Raw genomic sequence first — 18,846 nt, 5'->3', positions numbered from 1 at the left:
CTTGTACCCACTTTTTAAACAACTTCAACCCTCTTTCTCCTCCTCCTTCTCCTCCTTTGTTTTCTTCTTCTTCTTTCTTCTACTGTTGTTGGTGCTGCTATGAAACTTTAGTTCATGGGATGATTGCCATAAGTATGTTTATCAGATTATTTAAAAATAAATTATAAATAATTACGTAAGTTAGTAGACAATAATTTGTGAATTTTTCACGTACGGGAAGTTTAAGATCACACTTAGTGATTCTTTTCATGATAATTCTGTTCTTTTCACGTTTATTGTTTCCAAAATTTATGATTTAGATACTGTTGGCAATCTGATTATTTTACAGTAGTAATATACTATGAAAGAATAAGGTGATTATTTATATATTATGTTAGAAAGCTTTTTCAAAAACTTCAGCTTATATAGTGCTGAAGTTTTTACAAATGAACTAAATAACTTCAGCATCTTCTACTGAAGTTTACGAAAAAACTTTATGACAAAACTAATGAATCCAAGACAAAAAAATTTCAGCTTATTTAGTGCTAAAGTTTTTACAAATGAACTAAATAACTTCAGCATCTTCTACTGAAGTTTGCGAAAAAGCTTTATGACAAAACTAATGAATCCAGGACCAAAAACTTCAGGTTATTTAGTGCTGAAGTTTTTACAAATGAACTAAATAACTTCAGCATCTTCTGCTGAAGTTTTCGAAAAAGCTTAATGATAAAACTAATGAATCCAGGACAAAAAAACTTCAGCTTATTTAGTGCTGAAATTTTTACAAATGAACTAAATAATTTCAGCAATTACAAATAAAAACTTCAGCAAATAGAGAATAAAACTTCAACAATTACAAACAAAAACTTCAGCACACTAGGTTTAGCAATTTTTGCTACTTCAGGCCCGTCTACTAGAATGCTGAAGTTTGCGTGATTGTCTTTGCTACTTCAGGTCCGTATGCTGAAGTTACGCGAAAAAGTGGGTACGCTTGTAATTTCTTTTACAAAGCGGGTACAAATTGAAAGTGTGACCCACAAAACGGGTATAGATGCAAATGCCCCAAAAAGAACATGATCCCTGATGAACGTAGTTGAGAAAGGCAGCAATGCATACAACAAATTCTTGTCGCAGCCTTAAGAACAATTGAGCAACGTCGTAATACCCTCGAAGATTTCGGAACGTAAGAGAGTTGGAAAAAGAAAAATAGAGAAATTTGACTTCAATGAATTTCTATGCTACCAATCACAAAGGTAGTTACAAAAGCCCGCACCAGAAGGTAACTCCAGAAGATATATATCAATGTACAGTCAACCAAATGTATATAGAGGCAGAAGAGAGGTATGGGCAGTGTGATAGAAAGGATTATAAGCATGTAAATTAGCATTTGAAGCTTGCACCACATTCATATAAAAAACAGAGATTGTAATTTTATTCCTCATTTTTAGGTATCATCTCATAGCGAAGATCAACTACACTAAAAATGCAATCAAGAATACTCCGAATATGCTCTATCATCTCAACTGAAGAGTCGATAACTTCACTTGTCCAAGTCAGGATTCTTAAACTACGGCTTCAACATCATCTGGGTTCCCAGTAGCTCCATCTTCAGTGTCTTCTGACCTCAACTGAGCAGAAATGCCATCAATAGAAGAATTAATCTGTTCAATCTTCTTTGCAAGTATCTTGCGTTGTTTCTGCAGGGAGAACATACACATTTCACAACTAGGAAAAGAAAAAAGAATATTGTCATCAGCTTGCGGGGTATTTAGAATTCCACAGTTCCAGCCCATGAAATAGCAACAAATTATTGATTCCAGAAAGGAGGAGACTATGCAGAATAACAAATTCAGATAATGGTGACAGTTTTGGTTCATCTTTTCTTTAGCTAAGGGTCTATTGGAAACAACCTCTCTGTCCGTCCACCCGTCCAGGGTAGGGGTAAGGCTGCGTACATCTTACCCTCCCCAGACCCCACTTGTGGGAATACACTGGGTCGTTATTGTGGTTGTTGTTGGTGACATAGTTTTGGTGGAGCAAGTCATTGGCTTCTTATGTCATTAAAAATAAAAGAAAGTAAGAGAAACCCCGAACCAAAATAAAGTGAAGAAACTTTTGGATGCTGCTTGTTAACTTGTTTAGAGAACACCTAAATGGGTTCACTGAGAGACAAAGGATAGCAGCCATGCTAGTTATTTAGAAACTTGTTATGAGGGTTTTGTCCAGTATCAGAATGAAGTAGAACTAAGAAAGTTTAGTTCTAAAACTGTAGAACACCCCACATTGGTAGCCTCAAATCCTAGTTATCCATGCTTGTGTGCGCGTGTTCACGTCCCTCAGGGCTCAGGATATCTTTTTTGGGAGAAGTTTTATTTTGTCATATAACTGAGGCTCCTTTTTGTCTCACAAATTTGTGGACCCCAATCTTACACTTCTACGTCCACAAAACTATGAGACAAAAAAGTTATCTCATACCACTAGTGTTAGTTGTATAAGATACAAAATAAAACTTTTCCTTTTCTGCCATTTCCCCTTCGCATCGCAAATATAATTGGCACATATTTACATTTTTTTCTGATTGGTAGTTCATAACTACATACTATCTATTACCGACTTGTCCAAGTACAATACCCTGGTCACATAATCTGCTTCTATTTGGGTTATTTGATTTCAAATTCTCCCAAAATTTTAACTAGAAATGATTGCACTCTCGGTCCCTCAGTTATCAACCAATTCCAATTTTTGTCCTATGTGATATCTAACAAAGCCCATTTATTCATATTGTCCTCCCCAACATATTCCTGTAATTTCAATGGACCACGTGAGTAATCGTCTTTTTAAAGAGGGGATCATTTAATACTTTTATTCCATATCCAAGTTCACGAACTATTAGATGACAAGGATATGTTAGTGGACAGACCAATGAACATTAAAATATCAAGTTCAAAACTTAAGAAGTTTATCCAAGTTCACGAACTATAAATGGCGAGGATATGTTAGTGGACAGACCAACGGACATTAAAATATCAAGTTCACAACTTAAAAAGGTTTTGACAATAACTATAGGACCAAAAGCATTTTCCCTAAAACTTAAACAAATAAATTTACTATTTAGAGGTTGAATCGTGTCACCGTCTCATGTACACTCTTTAACTTTATTAGAGATGAGACTCTTTAATTTATTTATATTAGGTGTTCTATACACCATTTCATGCGCGGTTATTATTCCTTTTAGGGCTAAGCACCTGAAAATATTTTGTTGATAAAACTCGAAGGCAAGACTCCTGTTTAGGATGTTGAATTATGTGGCGATAAACTTATTTATTTATATTGCATCTTAAACATAGGTAAATTTGACCATAAGAAATGTTTCAGATTCATATAGTATTTAGCTTTACAACTACAACCCACGAGGATTTTAAATGACGCTAAAATAGAATTTGGAAGAGCTACTGAAAATGGTTACAAAGCTTAGATTTCTTTGGATAAGGTAAATAATTATTGATGTTGCCCAACAACCAGTACACCGAAAAAGTAAAGAACTTGCACCAAAATATGATTCTCTACAAAAGCCACCTAATCAACAAAATGCTTACATTTTAACAGGAAGAGTCAGCTCATTAAGTTATGCTTGGAAAATAGAAGTGATATGTGTAAATCTATGAATTTCAGATCATTTGAATCCAAACAGAGCCTAGGTGGATGCACTATATATACACAAGCAGAACCACCAAAGAGGAAGACAAATAGGAGCTCTATCAGGAATATGCACATTCAGCTTTAAAACTTTATCCATTCTTTAAATTATTCATGATATACGTTTCCTGCTTCCTAATGCAAGATATGTAGAAAATCAGCCTACCTCCAATTCCTTTTCTTCATCATATATAAACTTGGGCAATTTTTTCATGATGTCCTCCTTATCTGTTCCAGATATTGCTTTACTGATCTGTAAAAACAAAATTAGAGATAATTGGCGCATTTACAAAAGAGAATAACTGAAAAAGACAATCAACTAGTGATAGACTGGATGTATTTGTAATGCTTAGAGCATAGAAAACTAAGGCAGTGACGATTATAATACCCCAAAATTAAAAGGGTAGTTTGGTCATTTAATCCAATAAGTAAAGTAAACAATAAGAAGATAGATAAAAAAACCAACAAAGTCGCAAACACCATTCTGGTGCTTTCTCATTCTTAACTTGGGAGAACTAAGGAAGGGGGCTGCCAAGAGAGCCAAGGTATTCTCTTCAATACAAAGGAAAGAAAAATCTTAGAAACTCAGATGGGAGTAAGGAGGTGAGATAAGAACTTTCGGGAAGAGGTCTCCACTATCTGAAACCCTATTTCTTTCACTTTCTAACCGTTGGGAAGAAGACCCAAGCTTTAATTAGGGAATCTTGGTTGGGCTTCAGATGCAACATTATTCAGGGCTGGGAATGGAATTAGCTTCTAAAGTCACGGGTGGAGCCGAAGGGACCAATTGAGGATTACATTCCTTTACATTTACAGGATATCGAGCCAGTGAGAGATGACTATTGGAGAGCCGAGGTATGCAAGGAGGAGATCCATGGGACCTGAGGCTTAGGAGGAACGTGCAGGACTTTTAGATAATCAAATTCCATAATGGAAATGCTTTACAAACACAAGATATGACAGACCAGCCAGGACCAGTGCATTTAAAAGAGAGAAGTGCCAAAAAGTGACAATGTAACGACCCGACCGGTCATTTTGAGCTTTTGCACTTCGCTCGCCAGTTCTCGGGCATGACTAGCACCGTGTGATGTATTATGACTTATGTAATCGTCGATTTTGGTTTTCAGGGTAATCGGAATGAATTAGGAAGAACAATTCTCAGTTTGAAGCTTAAATTTGAAAGGTTTGATCAAGTTTTGACTTGTTAGTATATGATCTCGGATTTAAATTTTGATGATTTGGTTAGCTCCGTTAGGTGATTTGGGACTTAGGAGCGTGATTGGAATGTATTTTGGAGGTTCGTGGAAGGTTTAGGCTTGAATTGGCGAAATTGGGATTTTGGCGTTTTCCGGTTGATAGGTAAGATTTTGATATAGGGGTCGGAATGGAATTCCGGAAGTTGAAATAGGTCCGTTGTGTCATTTGTGACGTGTGTGCAAAATTTCAGGTCATTCGGACAAGGTTTGATAGACTTTTTGATCGAAAGCGGAATTTGAAAGTTTTTGGAATTCTTAGGCTTGAATCCGATGCAAATTTGGTGTTTTAATGTTGTTTTGAGCGTACCGAAGGTTGGAACAAGTTTGAATGATGTTATGACATATGTTGGCATGTTTGGTTGAGGTCCCGAGGGCTTCGGGTGCGTTTCGGGTGGTAAATGGATCAATTTTTGGACTTTGGACTTGGCAGATTTTCTAGTATTTTGTTGCAGAGAAATCCTTCTTCGCGTTCGCGAGAGGTTCTCGCGTTCGCGAAGGGTTAATGAAAGGGGCAGTCAAGTTGTTCTTCACGTTCGCGAAGGTGTGTGAGTTAAGGCTACGCGTTCGCGATTGGTGTTCCACGTTCGCGTAGGGTCGAGCGGTGAGGTCAACGCGTTCCCGTGTGGCCCTCGCGTTCGCGAAGGAGAGAATTTGGCCAGTGAAGCTTTGAGCTTCCCGAACGAGAGGGTGATGTCGCGTTCGCGATGAAGAATATATATTTTTAAAATTGAGGGTTTGGTCCATAACTTCAAAATTTCATTAAAGAGCTCGGGAGAAGGTGAACTTTGAGGAGATTTTTAGTGGAGCTATTGGGGTAAGTATTCTTCACTCATATTTGGTTTAATTCCATGATTTAGTCTTGAATTTCATCATTTAATTTGAGAAATTAGAGTGAAAATTGGGGAAAAATGGAAGAAAAGTTTGAGAATTCTTTTGGGGATTTGAATGAGCAATTGATGTTGGATTTTGATGATTTTGGTATGTATAGACTCGTGAGAGGATAAGGATTTTATTGATGTGACTTTTATCGGATTCCGAGACATGGGCCCGGGGTCGGGTTTGGCCAATTTCGGAATTTTTGGTATAAATTGGATATTTTCGAATGGGCTTCGTTCCCTTAGCTTATTTTGATGGTATGAATCTGCTTTTGGCTAAATTTGGAGCATTTGGAGGCCGAGCCGAGAAGCGAAGGCATCGCGGGCTAGAGTTTGGACCGGATCAAGATAAGTAATGATTGTAAATGCTGTCCTGAGGGTATGAAACCCCAGATTTCACATCGTTGTGCTACTTTAAGGTGACGCACACGCTAGATGACGAGCGTGGAGTCATGCACCGTTGGGGATTGTGACTTGGTCCGTCCCGTGCGACTGTTAAGTCGCGTATTTGATTTAAAACTGTTTGATATCATTGTATTCTGAAAAATATTGCTATATTTTGGGCGGAATGCCATATTTGGGCCTCGTGCCAACTGTTTTGGACCCTTATGGGACTTTTACTACTTTTCCTCACTGTTTTGACTTAATAATTGTACTCAATCATGTTGTATTTTAGTAATTTTCTAACTCAGCCTTATTTACTCAATTTTACACTATAAATGATATTTGAGTTGAACGCCCTGTTTTATTGATAGTCCGAGTGACTTGTGAGGTTGATGGCTGAGAGAGGCCGAAGGCCTGATTGTGAGGTTAATGACTGAGAGAGACTGAGGTCCTAGTTGTGAGGATTATATATTTATGGATCGGGCTGCATGCCGCAGCAATATATATATATGGATCGAGTTGCACGCCGCAACGATATGTTGGATCGGGCTGCACGCCGCAGCGATATAGCGCTTGGGCTGTAGGAGCCCCTCCGGAGTCTGCACACCCCCAGTGAGCGCAGTCGACTATAAATATGGATTGGGCTGCACGCCGCAGCAGTTATTATATGGTAGCTAAGATCTTCAAGCTTAGAAGCAGTGAACTCATTTGGATAATATGTAGCAAGTTTCATAATCTTGTTTTTATCATAATTTGCAAAAGAATCATCGGGACTCAAACTAACCATACCAAGAAGCAGAGCAGTATTCACTTCACTAAAACGACTTCACTAAAACGACTGTTAAGCTCTGAAAGTTGCAAATCGATAACAACACAAAAAACCTCTACGTACAAATGATGGAAATATGTAACAATTGAGTTTTTACGCTTCGACTTTCCAAGTGCATACTTCTCATCCATTTTTGGGATTACAATACCATTCTTATCACATAACGAAGAGACATCTTCTATCAAAGAATTCCATTTAGATTCTCTCATTGTTTGCAATTGCCTCTTTGTGAAATCAACAAGTTTCATTGCACTAACAATATCTTGATCTTTTTTTTGTAGGGCCATATTCAAATCATATGTAATTGCCAATAGTTTTTACATCAAATGTAATATACAAACGAACTCATAAGATCTTATATCTTCCACTAGACTTTTGGCTAATGCTTTCTCCTGATAATTTGAACCCTCATTTGCAAGAACTCCAAGTATATGAACAATCGATGAGAATAAAGAAATAAAGTTACGCAATGCCTTAAAGTGAGATCCCCAACGGGTATCACCTGGTCTTTGAAGCCCAAGTTCTTGATTTAATCCACTTCTTGTATGAACTTCACCAAGCACTAATAACTCATCTAATTTTTCTGCTTGATCATCTCTAAGCATCTCCCTATGCTTATAAGAACCTCAAACAACATTCAAAACATTAGCAAGAATGTCAAAAAAATTATTTACATCATGGTGTTTCTTTGCAACAGCTACAAGAGTCAATTGCAACTGATGAGCAAAGCAATGTATGCAATGTGCCGAAGGATTATCTTTCAGAATCAAAGTTTTAAGACCATTGATGTTTCCTTGTATGTTACTAGCTTCATCGTACCCTTGTCCCCGTATTAGAGATGAACTCAATGAATGTTGTAAAAGCAAAGAATATATTTCTTTTTGTAATGCATGTGCAGTTGTACCTTTAACATGAACAAGACCAAGGAATCGCTCAATAAGTTCACCCTCTTTATTGACATAGCGCAGAACAAGAGCCATTTGTTCCTTATGAGAGACATCCTTAGACTCATCAACTAATATCCCAAAAAAATCCCCATTCAAGTCTTCAATAATTGCTTTCACCGTTTCTTTTGCACAAGAATTCACAATATCTTTTTGAATATCAGGAGAAGTCATGGTGTTATTTTTTGGAGCTTTTTCTAATACCACACTTTTCAAATCTTCCTTCCTATCTGCATACCATTTTAAGAGATCTAAAAAATGGCCTCTTCTAGTAGAAGTTACACTCTCATCATGGCCCCAAAAAGGAATTCCTTCTTTTCAAAAGATACCTTATCACTTCAATTGAAGCATTCAAACAAACTCGATGTTCACTTTTAATTTTCTCAGATTGCTTGTCCAAAGAAGTTAGAATAGATTGTGCTTGGTTCGTCAAAACTAGCATCATCTTGAAACATCAATTATGAACACTACTCACGTCACCCACATGTGATTTATTTCAACCTCTAAAACCATCCGTTGTGAAAGCATCACCTACTTTTTTTCCATATCCTCCAATCTCATTTTTAAACAAGTAACAACATAAACAAAATGTTGCATCTTGTTTAATGTTATATTCTAACCATTGAGAACATGAAGTTTTAAACCATTCAGGATTAAAGTGACGCATTATTCCTCCAAAATCTCTTTTTGGAAAGACAAAATCAAGAGGTTGACAAGCTCCATTTTGTATATAATTTCTCCTTACACGGTCAGGTAAATTAGGAGGATATTCTGAAATTGGTTTTCTTTTAGCAGGATCGGGCTCATAATCCCACACTTTATCCGATGCTTGGGAAGGATTAATATTGTTATTAATAACTGGACATGGGGAACTTGTCAAAGGAGAGCTAGAAGAAGCTGCAGAAGCTTGAGCTTTGTAAAAATTCGGATCATATCGACTTTTGCTAGAAAAACCTAAAAATCACAAAACACAAATTCACTTGAAGTTGTATGTTTCAAAATGCTATAACAAACTATTCTTCATCTCCTTTGACATAGTTCAATTTGTAAACTATAATATGATTTATTCCCAAAAATTTAAAAACTTAGTCTGGCTAGCTAGTTCCAATAAATTGACAAAGAGAATAAAGGTCAAATTGTGGGACAACCCTAGAATCAAAGATTACAGTCAATCAATTTATATGGCCCATTAAGTTGTTGATGTTGAATTACCAATTCTAACTTGAACTTAGAGTCAATCAATTAATTCAGTTACTTATGGAATCCTTTGATAGAAAATCTCATCAAGTATTAGACAAAGTAAATAATCCTGTTAGATTCTGAAATGTTGGCCTTATAAAATTATTCATAACTTTAGTCCTAAAATAAAATTCCTTCCAGCGAACCCACAGCCCTATTTTCAAGTAAATAATCCTATTTTCCTCTATGCATAACAGCTAGGGGTGTTTATAAAAATCCGAAAACCCGAACCAAACCGAAAACCAAACCAAACTGACCAAAAAAACCGATACTTTTTGGTTTGGTTTGGTTTTGGTTTTGAAATTTAAAAACCGATCAAATTTGGTTTGGTTTTGGTTTTAATTAAAAAAAAAACGAACCAAACCGAATATAGGAGTAGCTATTTTTAAATTTATTATTACACCTATATATATGTATAGTTTTATACAAAGTTTTAAAAATTTTATACTAAATATTAATCGTTTGCACTTTTAGTACAGTTCTTTATCTTTACATTCTAGTTTAATGGGTAGTTTTCTTTTGTTAAGTGTTAAGAATCTATTTCATGTTAAAAATAATATATTTTTAATTGAGTCCTTAAATTATTCATCACTATTTGATTCAATTATCATCAATATATCTTGGTAAATAATAGATTTCTCAAAGGATAACTGATTTGATAGTCTTACGTTGAAAATGTGTGTTTGGTAGTGTATGTCTTATATTTAAGAAAAAATCAACAAATAACCAAAGAAACCGACATAAACCGAATCGAGAAAAAACTGACTTAATTGGTTTGTATGGTTCTAATATTTAAAAAAACGACTTACTTGGTTTGGTTTCTTTTTAGGGAAAAACCAATCCAAACCGAACCATGAACACCCCTAATAACAGCATAAGAGCAGCTAATTAAAGTAAATTGGATTCTCGGTAAAAATCAAGATTAAAAATCAAATTTGCATAAATTATCAAATATAAAATATAAGATAAAAACATGAAGCAAAAAATCAGAAAATAAGAATTGAAGAAGGAAGAACTAAGAAGGGTCTAACTTCTAAGGGAGAAAGAGCATACACTGATACACAGTGGAGAGTTGGAGGCAGAGGCAGATTGTGGTACCAGTGATTGTCAATCAACAGAAGCAGCAGAACCCTAGTTTTTTTTTATTTGGGAATTGGAAGAAAAAGTTTGTCGTTTAAAGTTGGGAAGCTTCTGTTCTTTGTTTATTATAAAGAAAACAAGTTGTTATGTTTTATTTATTAAATAATGTTATTTTAGTGTCTGTTGAGAGGAAAGTCAGAAGAAAACGTCATCGTTCAGTTTGATTTGTGAAAAAATGTATTCAAAAAACGAAATAAAATACTGCTTTAAACGGGAATCGAACCCAGGTCTTTTTTCAGCGAACCCACAGCCCTTACCATTGAACCCAGACCTCTTTTGTTACTGGGTTCAGCATGATATATTTATATAGCTGTGGTAAATTTTTCAATACAAATACAGGGTTTCGGAAAAAGTCACTGGGTTCGCCCAAACCCGCACCCACTACTGTACCTTCGCCCCTGGTGATGTTGAGACTCATCTGCTTGCTCTGATATCATGTTGAAATATGTGACCGTTTAAGTTGTTAGAAATGATACTCTTTTATTTATTTTGTATTATCTTCATCATATAGTAATGCCAATATTAATTCAACTCGTCAAAGTTGAGATTTAAGTATGTTTGGTACGATGAATTCACTTTTCATGGAAAATGCTTTCATGAATAATGTTTTACATGGAGAATAATAATTTTGAAAAGATACATATTAACGATTAATAATAATATTAGCAAATCGAAGAATGTTTTGATGAAAATTTTGAATAATAAAGATTTATTACAATGTCAACGTGTTAGTTTGAGCAAATAATTTAAAGTTAAAATTCAAGATAGTTGTAAGGAAAATGACCTCCATCGATTAGTGAGGGAAGTCATTTTTACCCGGTTGATGGACAATATTTTCCTTGGACACCACTTTCCAGTAACCGCACACCATAAAATGACTTCCTCAGATCATTTTCCTGAAAAGTTACTACTGGCATACCAAAAACGCCCTCAAAGAACTGTCACTTTTTCTGTAGATCATTTTGTGCCATTGTTTTGAAGCGCACACTTCTCTGGAGCGCATGCCTTCACCCGTGAAGCAATTCACTTCGCATTGTTTCATCACTTTAAGCGATGGCTTTTAAAAAAACTCGCCAGGACTCATGGAGATGGATTGATGGAGGGCAATGAGAGATTGGATGTTCCCTGTCAAGTCATACTACCATAAGTCGCTGCTAAGACAGGAATCAGTCTTCTCGCATATATCAGTGTGGATACTTAGAGCACCAAGAAAGGTGTGTTTACTGTGAGGGGAGCAATCCTGACAGTCGAGAACCTAAGAAAGCATGGGTTACATACATCAGTTGGTATTTCACGAGTAAATGCTCAGACGAAGATATGGACCATCTCTGTTACACTGCAAGGTGGAAACATGGTTGCGGTGATAAGTACTAAAGTGGTTCAGTGAACAGGGGAAGATGCCAAACAGTGAAGGACATGTTACACAGTTGGGCCTATGAGAGACAGAAGAGAAGATGCAAGGCATGGGATGTCCCTCCACTTGCACTGATGTGGATCCTCTGGAAGGACAGACTACGAGAGCTTGATGGAGTAGAAACTGATTTTTAATTTGTACACTCAAGGTATAATGCTTTGCTGTGATTTTTTTTTCTTGTTGCACCAATAAGGCACCTGTTTGTATAGAAGATGGGGTTCAATTTGTAGAGAACCATGTTTTGCGTAGTGTTCTCTACTCTTTGGTATACTACTCATAAACGGGAGATTCTCTAACTTCAATGAAATTACTTTACTTCAGCAAATAAGTGGAACTATGTTGTGTGTGATTGGAATGATGGGCTGATGTAAGGTTTGCTAATCTGGATGGTCTGGTACAGAGGACACTCTATTGAATTTCCGACAAGGCAAAGGGTAGGCTTGCTAGGTGGGCTTAGCCTCACATAGCAACAGTCACGGCTTCCATGTTGGGTTGTGACACCGTTACACGGCCAACAACAATCTACAAAAAGAATTAGCTAATTTTAGCTGAGCATGATTACCTGAGGTGCATAGACACAACCAAGTGTGCCAACAATTAATCCTCCCAAAACAAAGCCACCAATAAAGAAGCCACCATTGCTTGGCCTTCCACCATCACTGCCATTTAACAAGAATAATTATACAATGAAATATTTTCTCCAATCAGCGGTAAGTAAAACTCCCATAAACAAATTGACAAAAATCCGATTTAACACCAAAAGAGAAGCACCAATAATTTCAGTTCATATCTTGCATAAAACTAGAGCACGTGACGAATAAATACCTATATCTCGCTTGAATAGACAATGATCTTCCAGATGAAGATGGTTTTGCTCCACGCCTGGCGCTGAAGAACAGCTTGGTGGAACAGCCACTTTCGTCAATTGATTTCAAAGGAGAACCTAACACATCAATAAAGTTAATAGGTTTGTATATCATAACCAGGTGAGGTTAGGGAAGTAGAGAGGAAACTATTAAAGCTATATATGATCTTCTCGTGCATTCATTAACCAATCATATTTGAGAGAAAAACTGTTACCTTCACACTGCTCATGAAAACGATTGATAAATAAGCAGACAGTACATTTGAAACAAAAAACTTTCCTTCACGGTTCTACTTCTATGCTGAAACAGTTGAAAATGCATAAAATGAACTTCAAATGCCATGATCCCTTATTCCAATCGTTTATGATGAGCTCTTCTATACTTAATTGGCTAGCAGCTGCTATGTTGCGTTTAGTGTAAAACATCATTTATCATGCATGCTCATTCAAATCAGAATCCCATTCAACCAATGATATTGCTTGGTAAAGAATATTAACTACGATAAGAAAAAACAAAAAAATGTAGAAAAAGTCAGCTAAGGCTTTATTAATAGGAGGATCCACTAGTGTCATGGAAGGTTAAAAATTGAAAATTGCTTTAGAAACTTCTAACTGTAATTGAAAGGAGTACTTATATCAAAACAACACTATGTTATAACTCAATTTGAATACAGAGAACATGAGAAAGATGCTAGAGGTTGGATTCCCCTTCAGGGGAGGAGCCAACATGTTGCCTGCGGGTTCGGTTGAACCCAGTAGCTTTGGTTCAAATCATGTACTTTTCCTAAAAATTTGATTGAATATGTATAAATTATTAATTTAGTAACTTAAAAGAATTAGAATCCCAAAACCATAAGCTTCAAATCATAGCTCCGCCACTGTTCTCCAACAACAACAACAACAATAACAAACCCAATGTAGTCCCACAAGTGGGTCTTGGGAGGGCAGAGCGTACGCAGACATTACCCCTGCCTTTAAAAGGGAGAGAGGTTGTTTCCGGTAGAAACTCAGCTCAGGGAGCCGCCTCGGTTCTCCTTTTCATAAATTAATTAGTTCATGTCCATTTAACGAATTTTACCTTACCAATTTCAGTGCATGTTCCATGAAAATCCAAAAACAATCCATGAACAATGAAAAACGTAGCTACTCATAACTTTATGCTTTTAAACTTTCCCAACATGTGGAAGAAGAAGAAGAAGAAGAATCAGATAGATATTATTGCCCTTTATCAAAACTCCACAATGTGCTGCAACATTTCTTTAAGCGCTAATTGATACGTACGGAAGAAGAACATAAATGTATAAAAAAAAGAAGATATTCCTAATTATCTTACATGTAGTACATACGGAGGCCGATTGATGGATAAAAGAAGCTCAATAGGTGCTATAATGGGGACCAAATTAAAAGTAATGAAAACAAATAGATAGGTTTCAAAAAGAAGGGAGTGGAAAATAATTACCAGATGATAAATGGGGGCTTTTGGATATAAGCAGCGAATTCGAAAGAGTCGTCATCCAGTGAGTATATGAGAGTTACCGAACAAAGAAGTGAAGAAGCGACGGCCGAGAAGTAAAAAGGAAAAGTAGAGAGTGAGGTGATATTATTGTTTTCCCTTCGATGAGAACAATGCTGGCTAACATGGTTAACCACGGACGACCCATGGACATTTGCGTCACTACCAATGAAATAAAATTTTGGGGCGATTATAGTCCAAGATATTTGTATCTTGAAGTTTGAATGAAAAAAAACAACTTAAGATACAAAAACAAAAAACTTGAAGTTTGACTTGGAAAAAAATATGAGCTTAAGGAGACAATGTTTTAAATTGAAAAAACTGATTGACAAAGGATGAAAAGTGCATGTTTTGAGTGTGTTTGTGTGTTATTTAGTGCCCGAGTTGTGGGAGTTCACATTGCTTTTGAAGTGAAAATATGCTCGTTTCTTATGTATATGGATAAACTTGCGCGGAAAAGGATCTAATGGGAGAAAAATTGGTGAAAAAAGAACTGAAGAGAAAAGTCATGGACAACGAAGCGAGGTTCACTTCGCCAGATCGGGACCGAAGCAAAAGAAATCAAGAAAGTCTCGGACATCGAAGTGAGGGTCACTTCGCCAGACCAGGACCGGAGCAGAAAAATCAGCTTTTCCAATCCGAATTAGGAGAAGCCAATTCGGCCCAACTCAACCCTAAACCATATAAATATGAAAGTTAGCCACTTTTTGAAGGGAGAGAAGACTTTGGAGAGGCAAGAACACGCTTGAAGCAAGGAGAAGGATTCAACTTCACGTTTTCCCCCCTCTTTCTTCCTAATTTTCCATTGTTATGAACTCTAATCTTGTTTTTGTGCAAACAATTATGAGTAGCTAAATTCCCATCTAGGTTTTGATAGAACCTCTTGAAGGATGACTTTTTCACTACGTTTAATATGAATTTGCTATTTACTTTTCTCTACTTGTATAACTATATGATTATTGTGGTTGATTGAAGGGCCCTCAATTGACTATGCTTATTTAGTGTGTATTGCTTAGAAAAGGATAGTTGTTGACCAATATCACTTCTAATGTATATGAGGAATCAATACGGAAGGTTTAAAGGTGGGGTTAGGAATAACAAAACCTTGTTGCGATCTTAGTGAGCGTTGAACTAGTGCCAACTAGTGTAGTTCGGAAGAATGTGTCTAGTAAATTATTGTATTTGCTCGTAAGAGAATTACAGCACCTAAAGTCCTCACGATCGGTAGAGAATATTTAGGCGAATATATATGAGACGTGGCGGGGAGGTTTTCGACGAGAGGGGAAATCGTAATCGTAGACTTTTTCAATCTTGTCTACAACATTTGCTTTGTTAGTATTCAAATTACAGCTTTTTAATTACCTTGATTTTAGTTAGTAAACAATCAACTCATTATTCAATATTTTCTGAAGGTTGATTACTTGAATTCTTGCGAAACTAGTGGTTGTGATTAGTAGGTTAATTCCCTGTGGGATTCGACTCCGAACTTGTAAACCGAATTATATTTACAACGACCGCTAGACCTCTTAGGAGGCATAATTGGGCGTGATCAAATTTTGGCGCTGTTTCCAGGGATTAACGGTGTTATTAATTACAGCTAGAAGAATAGCTAGAATTCGTATTTTAGATAGCTTTCGCGACTTGAAATTCATTATATTGAAACTCTAATGTTTGTAGTCTTGTATGTTACAGGTGCATGCCTAGAATTGGTAAATTGTACGAAGCATTACAGGAACCTAAGAAAGCTTTCAAGGCACTAAATCGAGCAAACAAGAAAGACAAACGACAACAGAACTCAATATAATGAATTGAACTAGACATGGGGGATGTCAATGACAATCAACATAACAGAAACATTGTGAATGACCCGAACAAGGCACCTCTTATGCCAGAAGTAGCCTTGTATGATTGGGCACAATCCATCGTTAAAAATCTGGCAACTGCAATTACAGTCCCTCAGATACAAGTGGAATCATTTCAAATCACAAACAACATGCTACATTTGTTGCAGAACAAGAGACTGTTCTCGGGGTCTTACATTGAAGATCCTCAGCAGCAACTGAAAAATTTTCTATCGATTCGTGTCACGCAAAGGCAATCAAATGTGACACCGGAAGCAATAAGGTTGTTGTTGTTTCCATTCTCAGTGACGGGAGAGGCTTAGACATGGCTAAATTCGCTCCCCATAAACTTCAGCACTACTTGGGAGGAATTACTCAAGCAGCTCTTGAACAAATTCTACCCACCTAGTAAGACTGCCAAGCAAGTTGATGAGATCTTAAGCTTTAGGCAGAAACCAACGGAAACAATGCAAGAAGCGTGGGAGAGATTCAAAGGGATGCTGGTTAAGTGTCCACACCATGACATTCCGGATAAGATATTGGGACAAAGGTTTTATATAAGGATTGGAAGACAGCTTGAAAGCCAACATTGACGCTTTAGCAAGTGGAGCATTTTTTAGCAAATCATTTAGAGAGTGTAAGGTTTTGCTTGATAAAATAGTTCAAAACTCAAGATGGATGACAAGGGACTTTACAATCACTACGGTAGTTCACTCAATAGACCTAGACCGAAACAACTCCATAACTAAGAATATGGCTTTTGTGATGATGCAATTGAGTATCCTCACTAAAAAGATTGATGAGGCAGGCCAAAAGCAGGTGCACATAGTTGACACGAATAATGGAGGCTGATGCATATCATGCATTAACCAACCATATGTGTGCTCGTAGAGTGGTGAAAGTGACACTCAAAACTATCAAGAGAATATGAACTATGTGGGCAACTATAGAGGCCAGAGGCAAGGTGGTCAGAATTGGGGGTAGCAGAATTAGTAGTATAGACCAGCACAACAGCAGTGCAATAACAACAACAATCCTGGAGCTATGTGACCACAGGGTCAAGTCGTGCCTTACCAAAGGCAACATGGATACAATCAACAAAATCAGCAACTAGCTTATCAACAGCCTCAACAACAACAGATAGTGAGACACGATGATGGGTTGTCTAAAATTAAAGGAATACTGCAACAATTGATCGGGTCTAATGGAAAAATGCAAGAGAAGGTTGAAGCACATGACTCAATGATAAAAGCCATTGAGATTCAATTAGGGCATATATTTATGGCTTTGAATAATCGTCCCTAAGGGACACTACCTACGGACACACATGTCAGTCCGAAAGAGCAGGGCCAACACAGCTAATGGCGGTGAGTCTGAGAAATGGTAGAGATCTTGATTTAGAGCAAGAAATTGCTCGCGAGAATCGACCAACTGAGATACTTGTTCCGGTACCAATTAAGGTAAATGAGTCAACTAAGCTAACTAAAGTAAGAGTGCAGCCAAACCAAGAGGAACTGAATAAAGAAAAAGAGGTTACAAATGAAACTGAGAAAGTGCAAGAAAAGGCATTAGAAAAAGTGTCTGATCAATATCTAAGTCAAGTCACAGGAAAGAAGAGGCCGCCAGCACCCTTCCTACAGAGGTTGGCCAAATATTAGAAGGATGAGCAATATAAGAAATTCATGGAGACGTTGAAGTAGATTCAGGTGAACATTCTATTGATTGATGTCTTAAGGGAGATGCCCGATTATGCAAAAATGATAAGTGACTATCGCAAGTTCGACTTTCAAGACTTGGCAACTATGACGCTGACTCATACATGTAGTGTTGTTATAACAAGACATATAGCGGAGAAGCTATACGACCTAGGAGTTTCACAATTATGTGTAGCATAGGCAGCTATGCTTTTGCCAAAGCATTATATGATTTGGGGTCGAGCATAAACCCGATACCCTTATCTATCTATAAAAGGTTAGGCATTGGAAGGGCAATACTCACATCCATGTTACTACAGCTACCCGACTGAACGGTTAAGAGGCCATCAAGTATTTATGGTTGGCTTGCCTAACAGAGGTGTCCGGCGCCATCACGACCCTTAGTGAATTTTGGGTCGTGACAAATTGGGGTTTTAAAAGCGGTACGATAGGCCCAAAGTGCATCATCTAACTTTCTTGCCCAATCTGTTCTTGTAGCATTCACGACCTTTGTCCAACACTCTTTATCTCTCTGTTTGACACCTCCACTTGCCTGCTTGTTTGTGGGTGATATGTGGTGGCAACCTTGTAGCGAACACCGTATTTTTCTAACAACTTTGTGAAAGCTCGATTGCAGAAGTTAGTGCCTCCATCACTGATTATTGCCCTTGGAATGCCAAATCGGGTAAATATATTCTTTCTCAAAAAACCAATGACTCCTTTTGCATCTTTTGTAGGGAGTGCCACAACTTCCACCCATTTTGACATATAGTCCATAGCTACAAGTATGTACTTGTTGCCATATGAGATGATGAAAGGCACCATGAAATCGATTCCCCATATGTCAAACACTTCCACTTCCTGAATTGGGTTCATGGGCATCTCATGTCGGCGAGAAATATTCCCAGTCCGTTGTCATTCATCACAACCCTTCACCTAGAGGTGTACATCTTTGAACAATGTCAGCCAGTAGAAGCCCGACTCTAACACTTTCTAGGTTGTCCTTACTCTTCTGAGGGCCACCATATGAGGATGCGTGACAAGCCTACAAAACAGAAGATTGGTCTGTCTTGGGGATACATCTTCGTAACATGTTATCAGCATACATACTGAATAGATAAGGCTCATCCAAATATTACATGCGACAATCACAAAAGAACTTTTTCTATTGGATAGA

The 18,846-nt window shown here is 37.1% G+C and overlaps 2 protein-coding genes and 1 non-coding gene across 3 annotated transcripts; all 3 read right to left on the bottom strand.

The window, feature by feature from the left end:
- Positions 1-1,335: 1,335 nt before the first annotated feature.
- LOC104246971 (uncharacterized) lies at positions 1,336-14,261 on the bottom strand. The gene is made up of 5 exons (XM_009802891.2): positions 14,081-14,261; positions 12,582-12,699; positions 12,319-12,415; positions 3,842-3,928; positions 1,336-1,676 (listed from the first exon to the last, which is right to left on the bottom strand). The coding sequence occupies exons 1-5, from the start codon at positions 14,133-14,135 to the stop codon at positions 1,542-1,544; spliced, it is 492 nt and encodes a 163-aa protein (XP_009801193.1). The 5' UTR covers positions 14,136-14,261; the 3' UTR covers positions 1,336-1,541.
- A 2,137-nt stretch (positions 14,262-16,398) lies between these two features.
- LOC138876635 (small nucleolar RNA R71) lies at positions 16,399-16,501 on the bottom strand. The gene has a single exon (XR_011401978.1). It is a non-coding gene; the product is annotated as a small nucleolar RNA R71 (small nucleolar RNA).
- A 1,669-nt stretch (positions 16,502-18,170) lies between these two features.
- LOC104246974 (uncharacterized) lies at positions 18,171-18,551 on the bottom strand. Its single transcript, XM_009802894.2, has one exon. It carries the CDS (start codon positions 18,549-18,551, stop codon positions 18,171-18,173), a length of 381 nt encoding a protein of 126 aa, XP_009801196.2.
- Between the last annotated feature and the right edge of the window lie 295 nt (positions 18,552-18,846).

This window comes from Nicotiana sylvestris, chromosome 8 (genome assembly GCF_000393655.2).
Source record: "Nicotiana sylvestris chromosome 8, ASM39365v2, whole genome shotgun sequence".
Taxonomy (NCBI): domain Eukaryota; kingdom Viridiplantae; phylum Streptophyta; class Magnoliopsida; order Solanales; family Solanaceae; genus Nicotiana; species Nicotiana sylvestris.
This window is presented reverse-complemented; position numbering and strand designations above follow the sequence as displayed.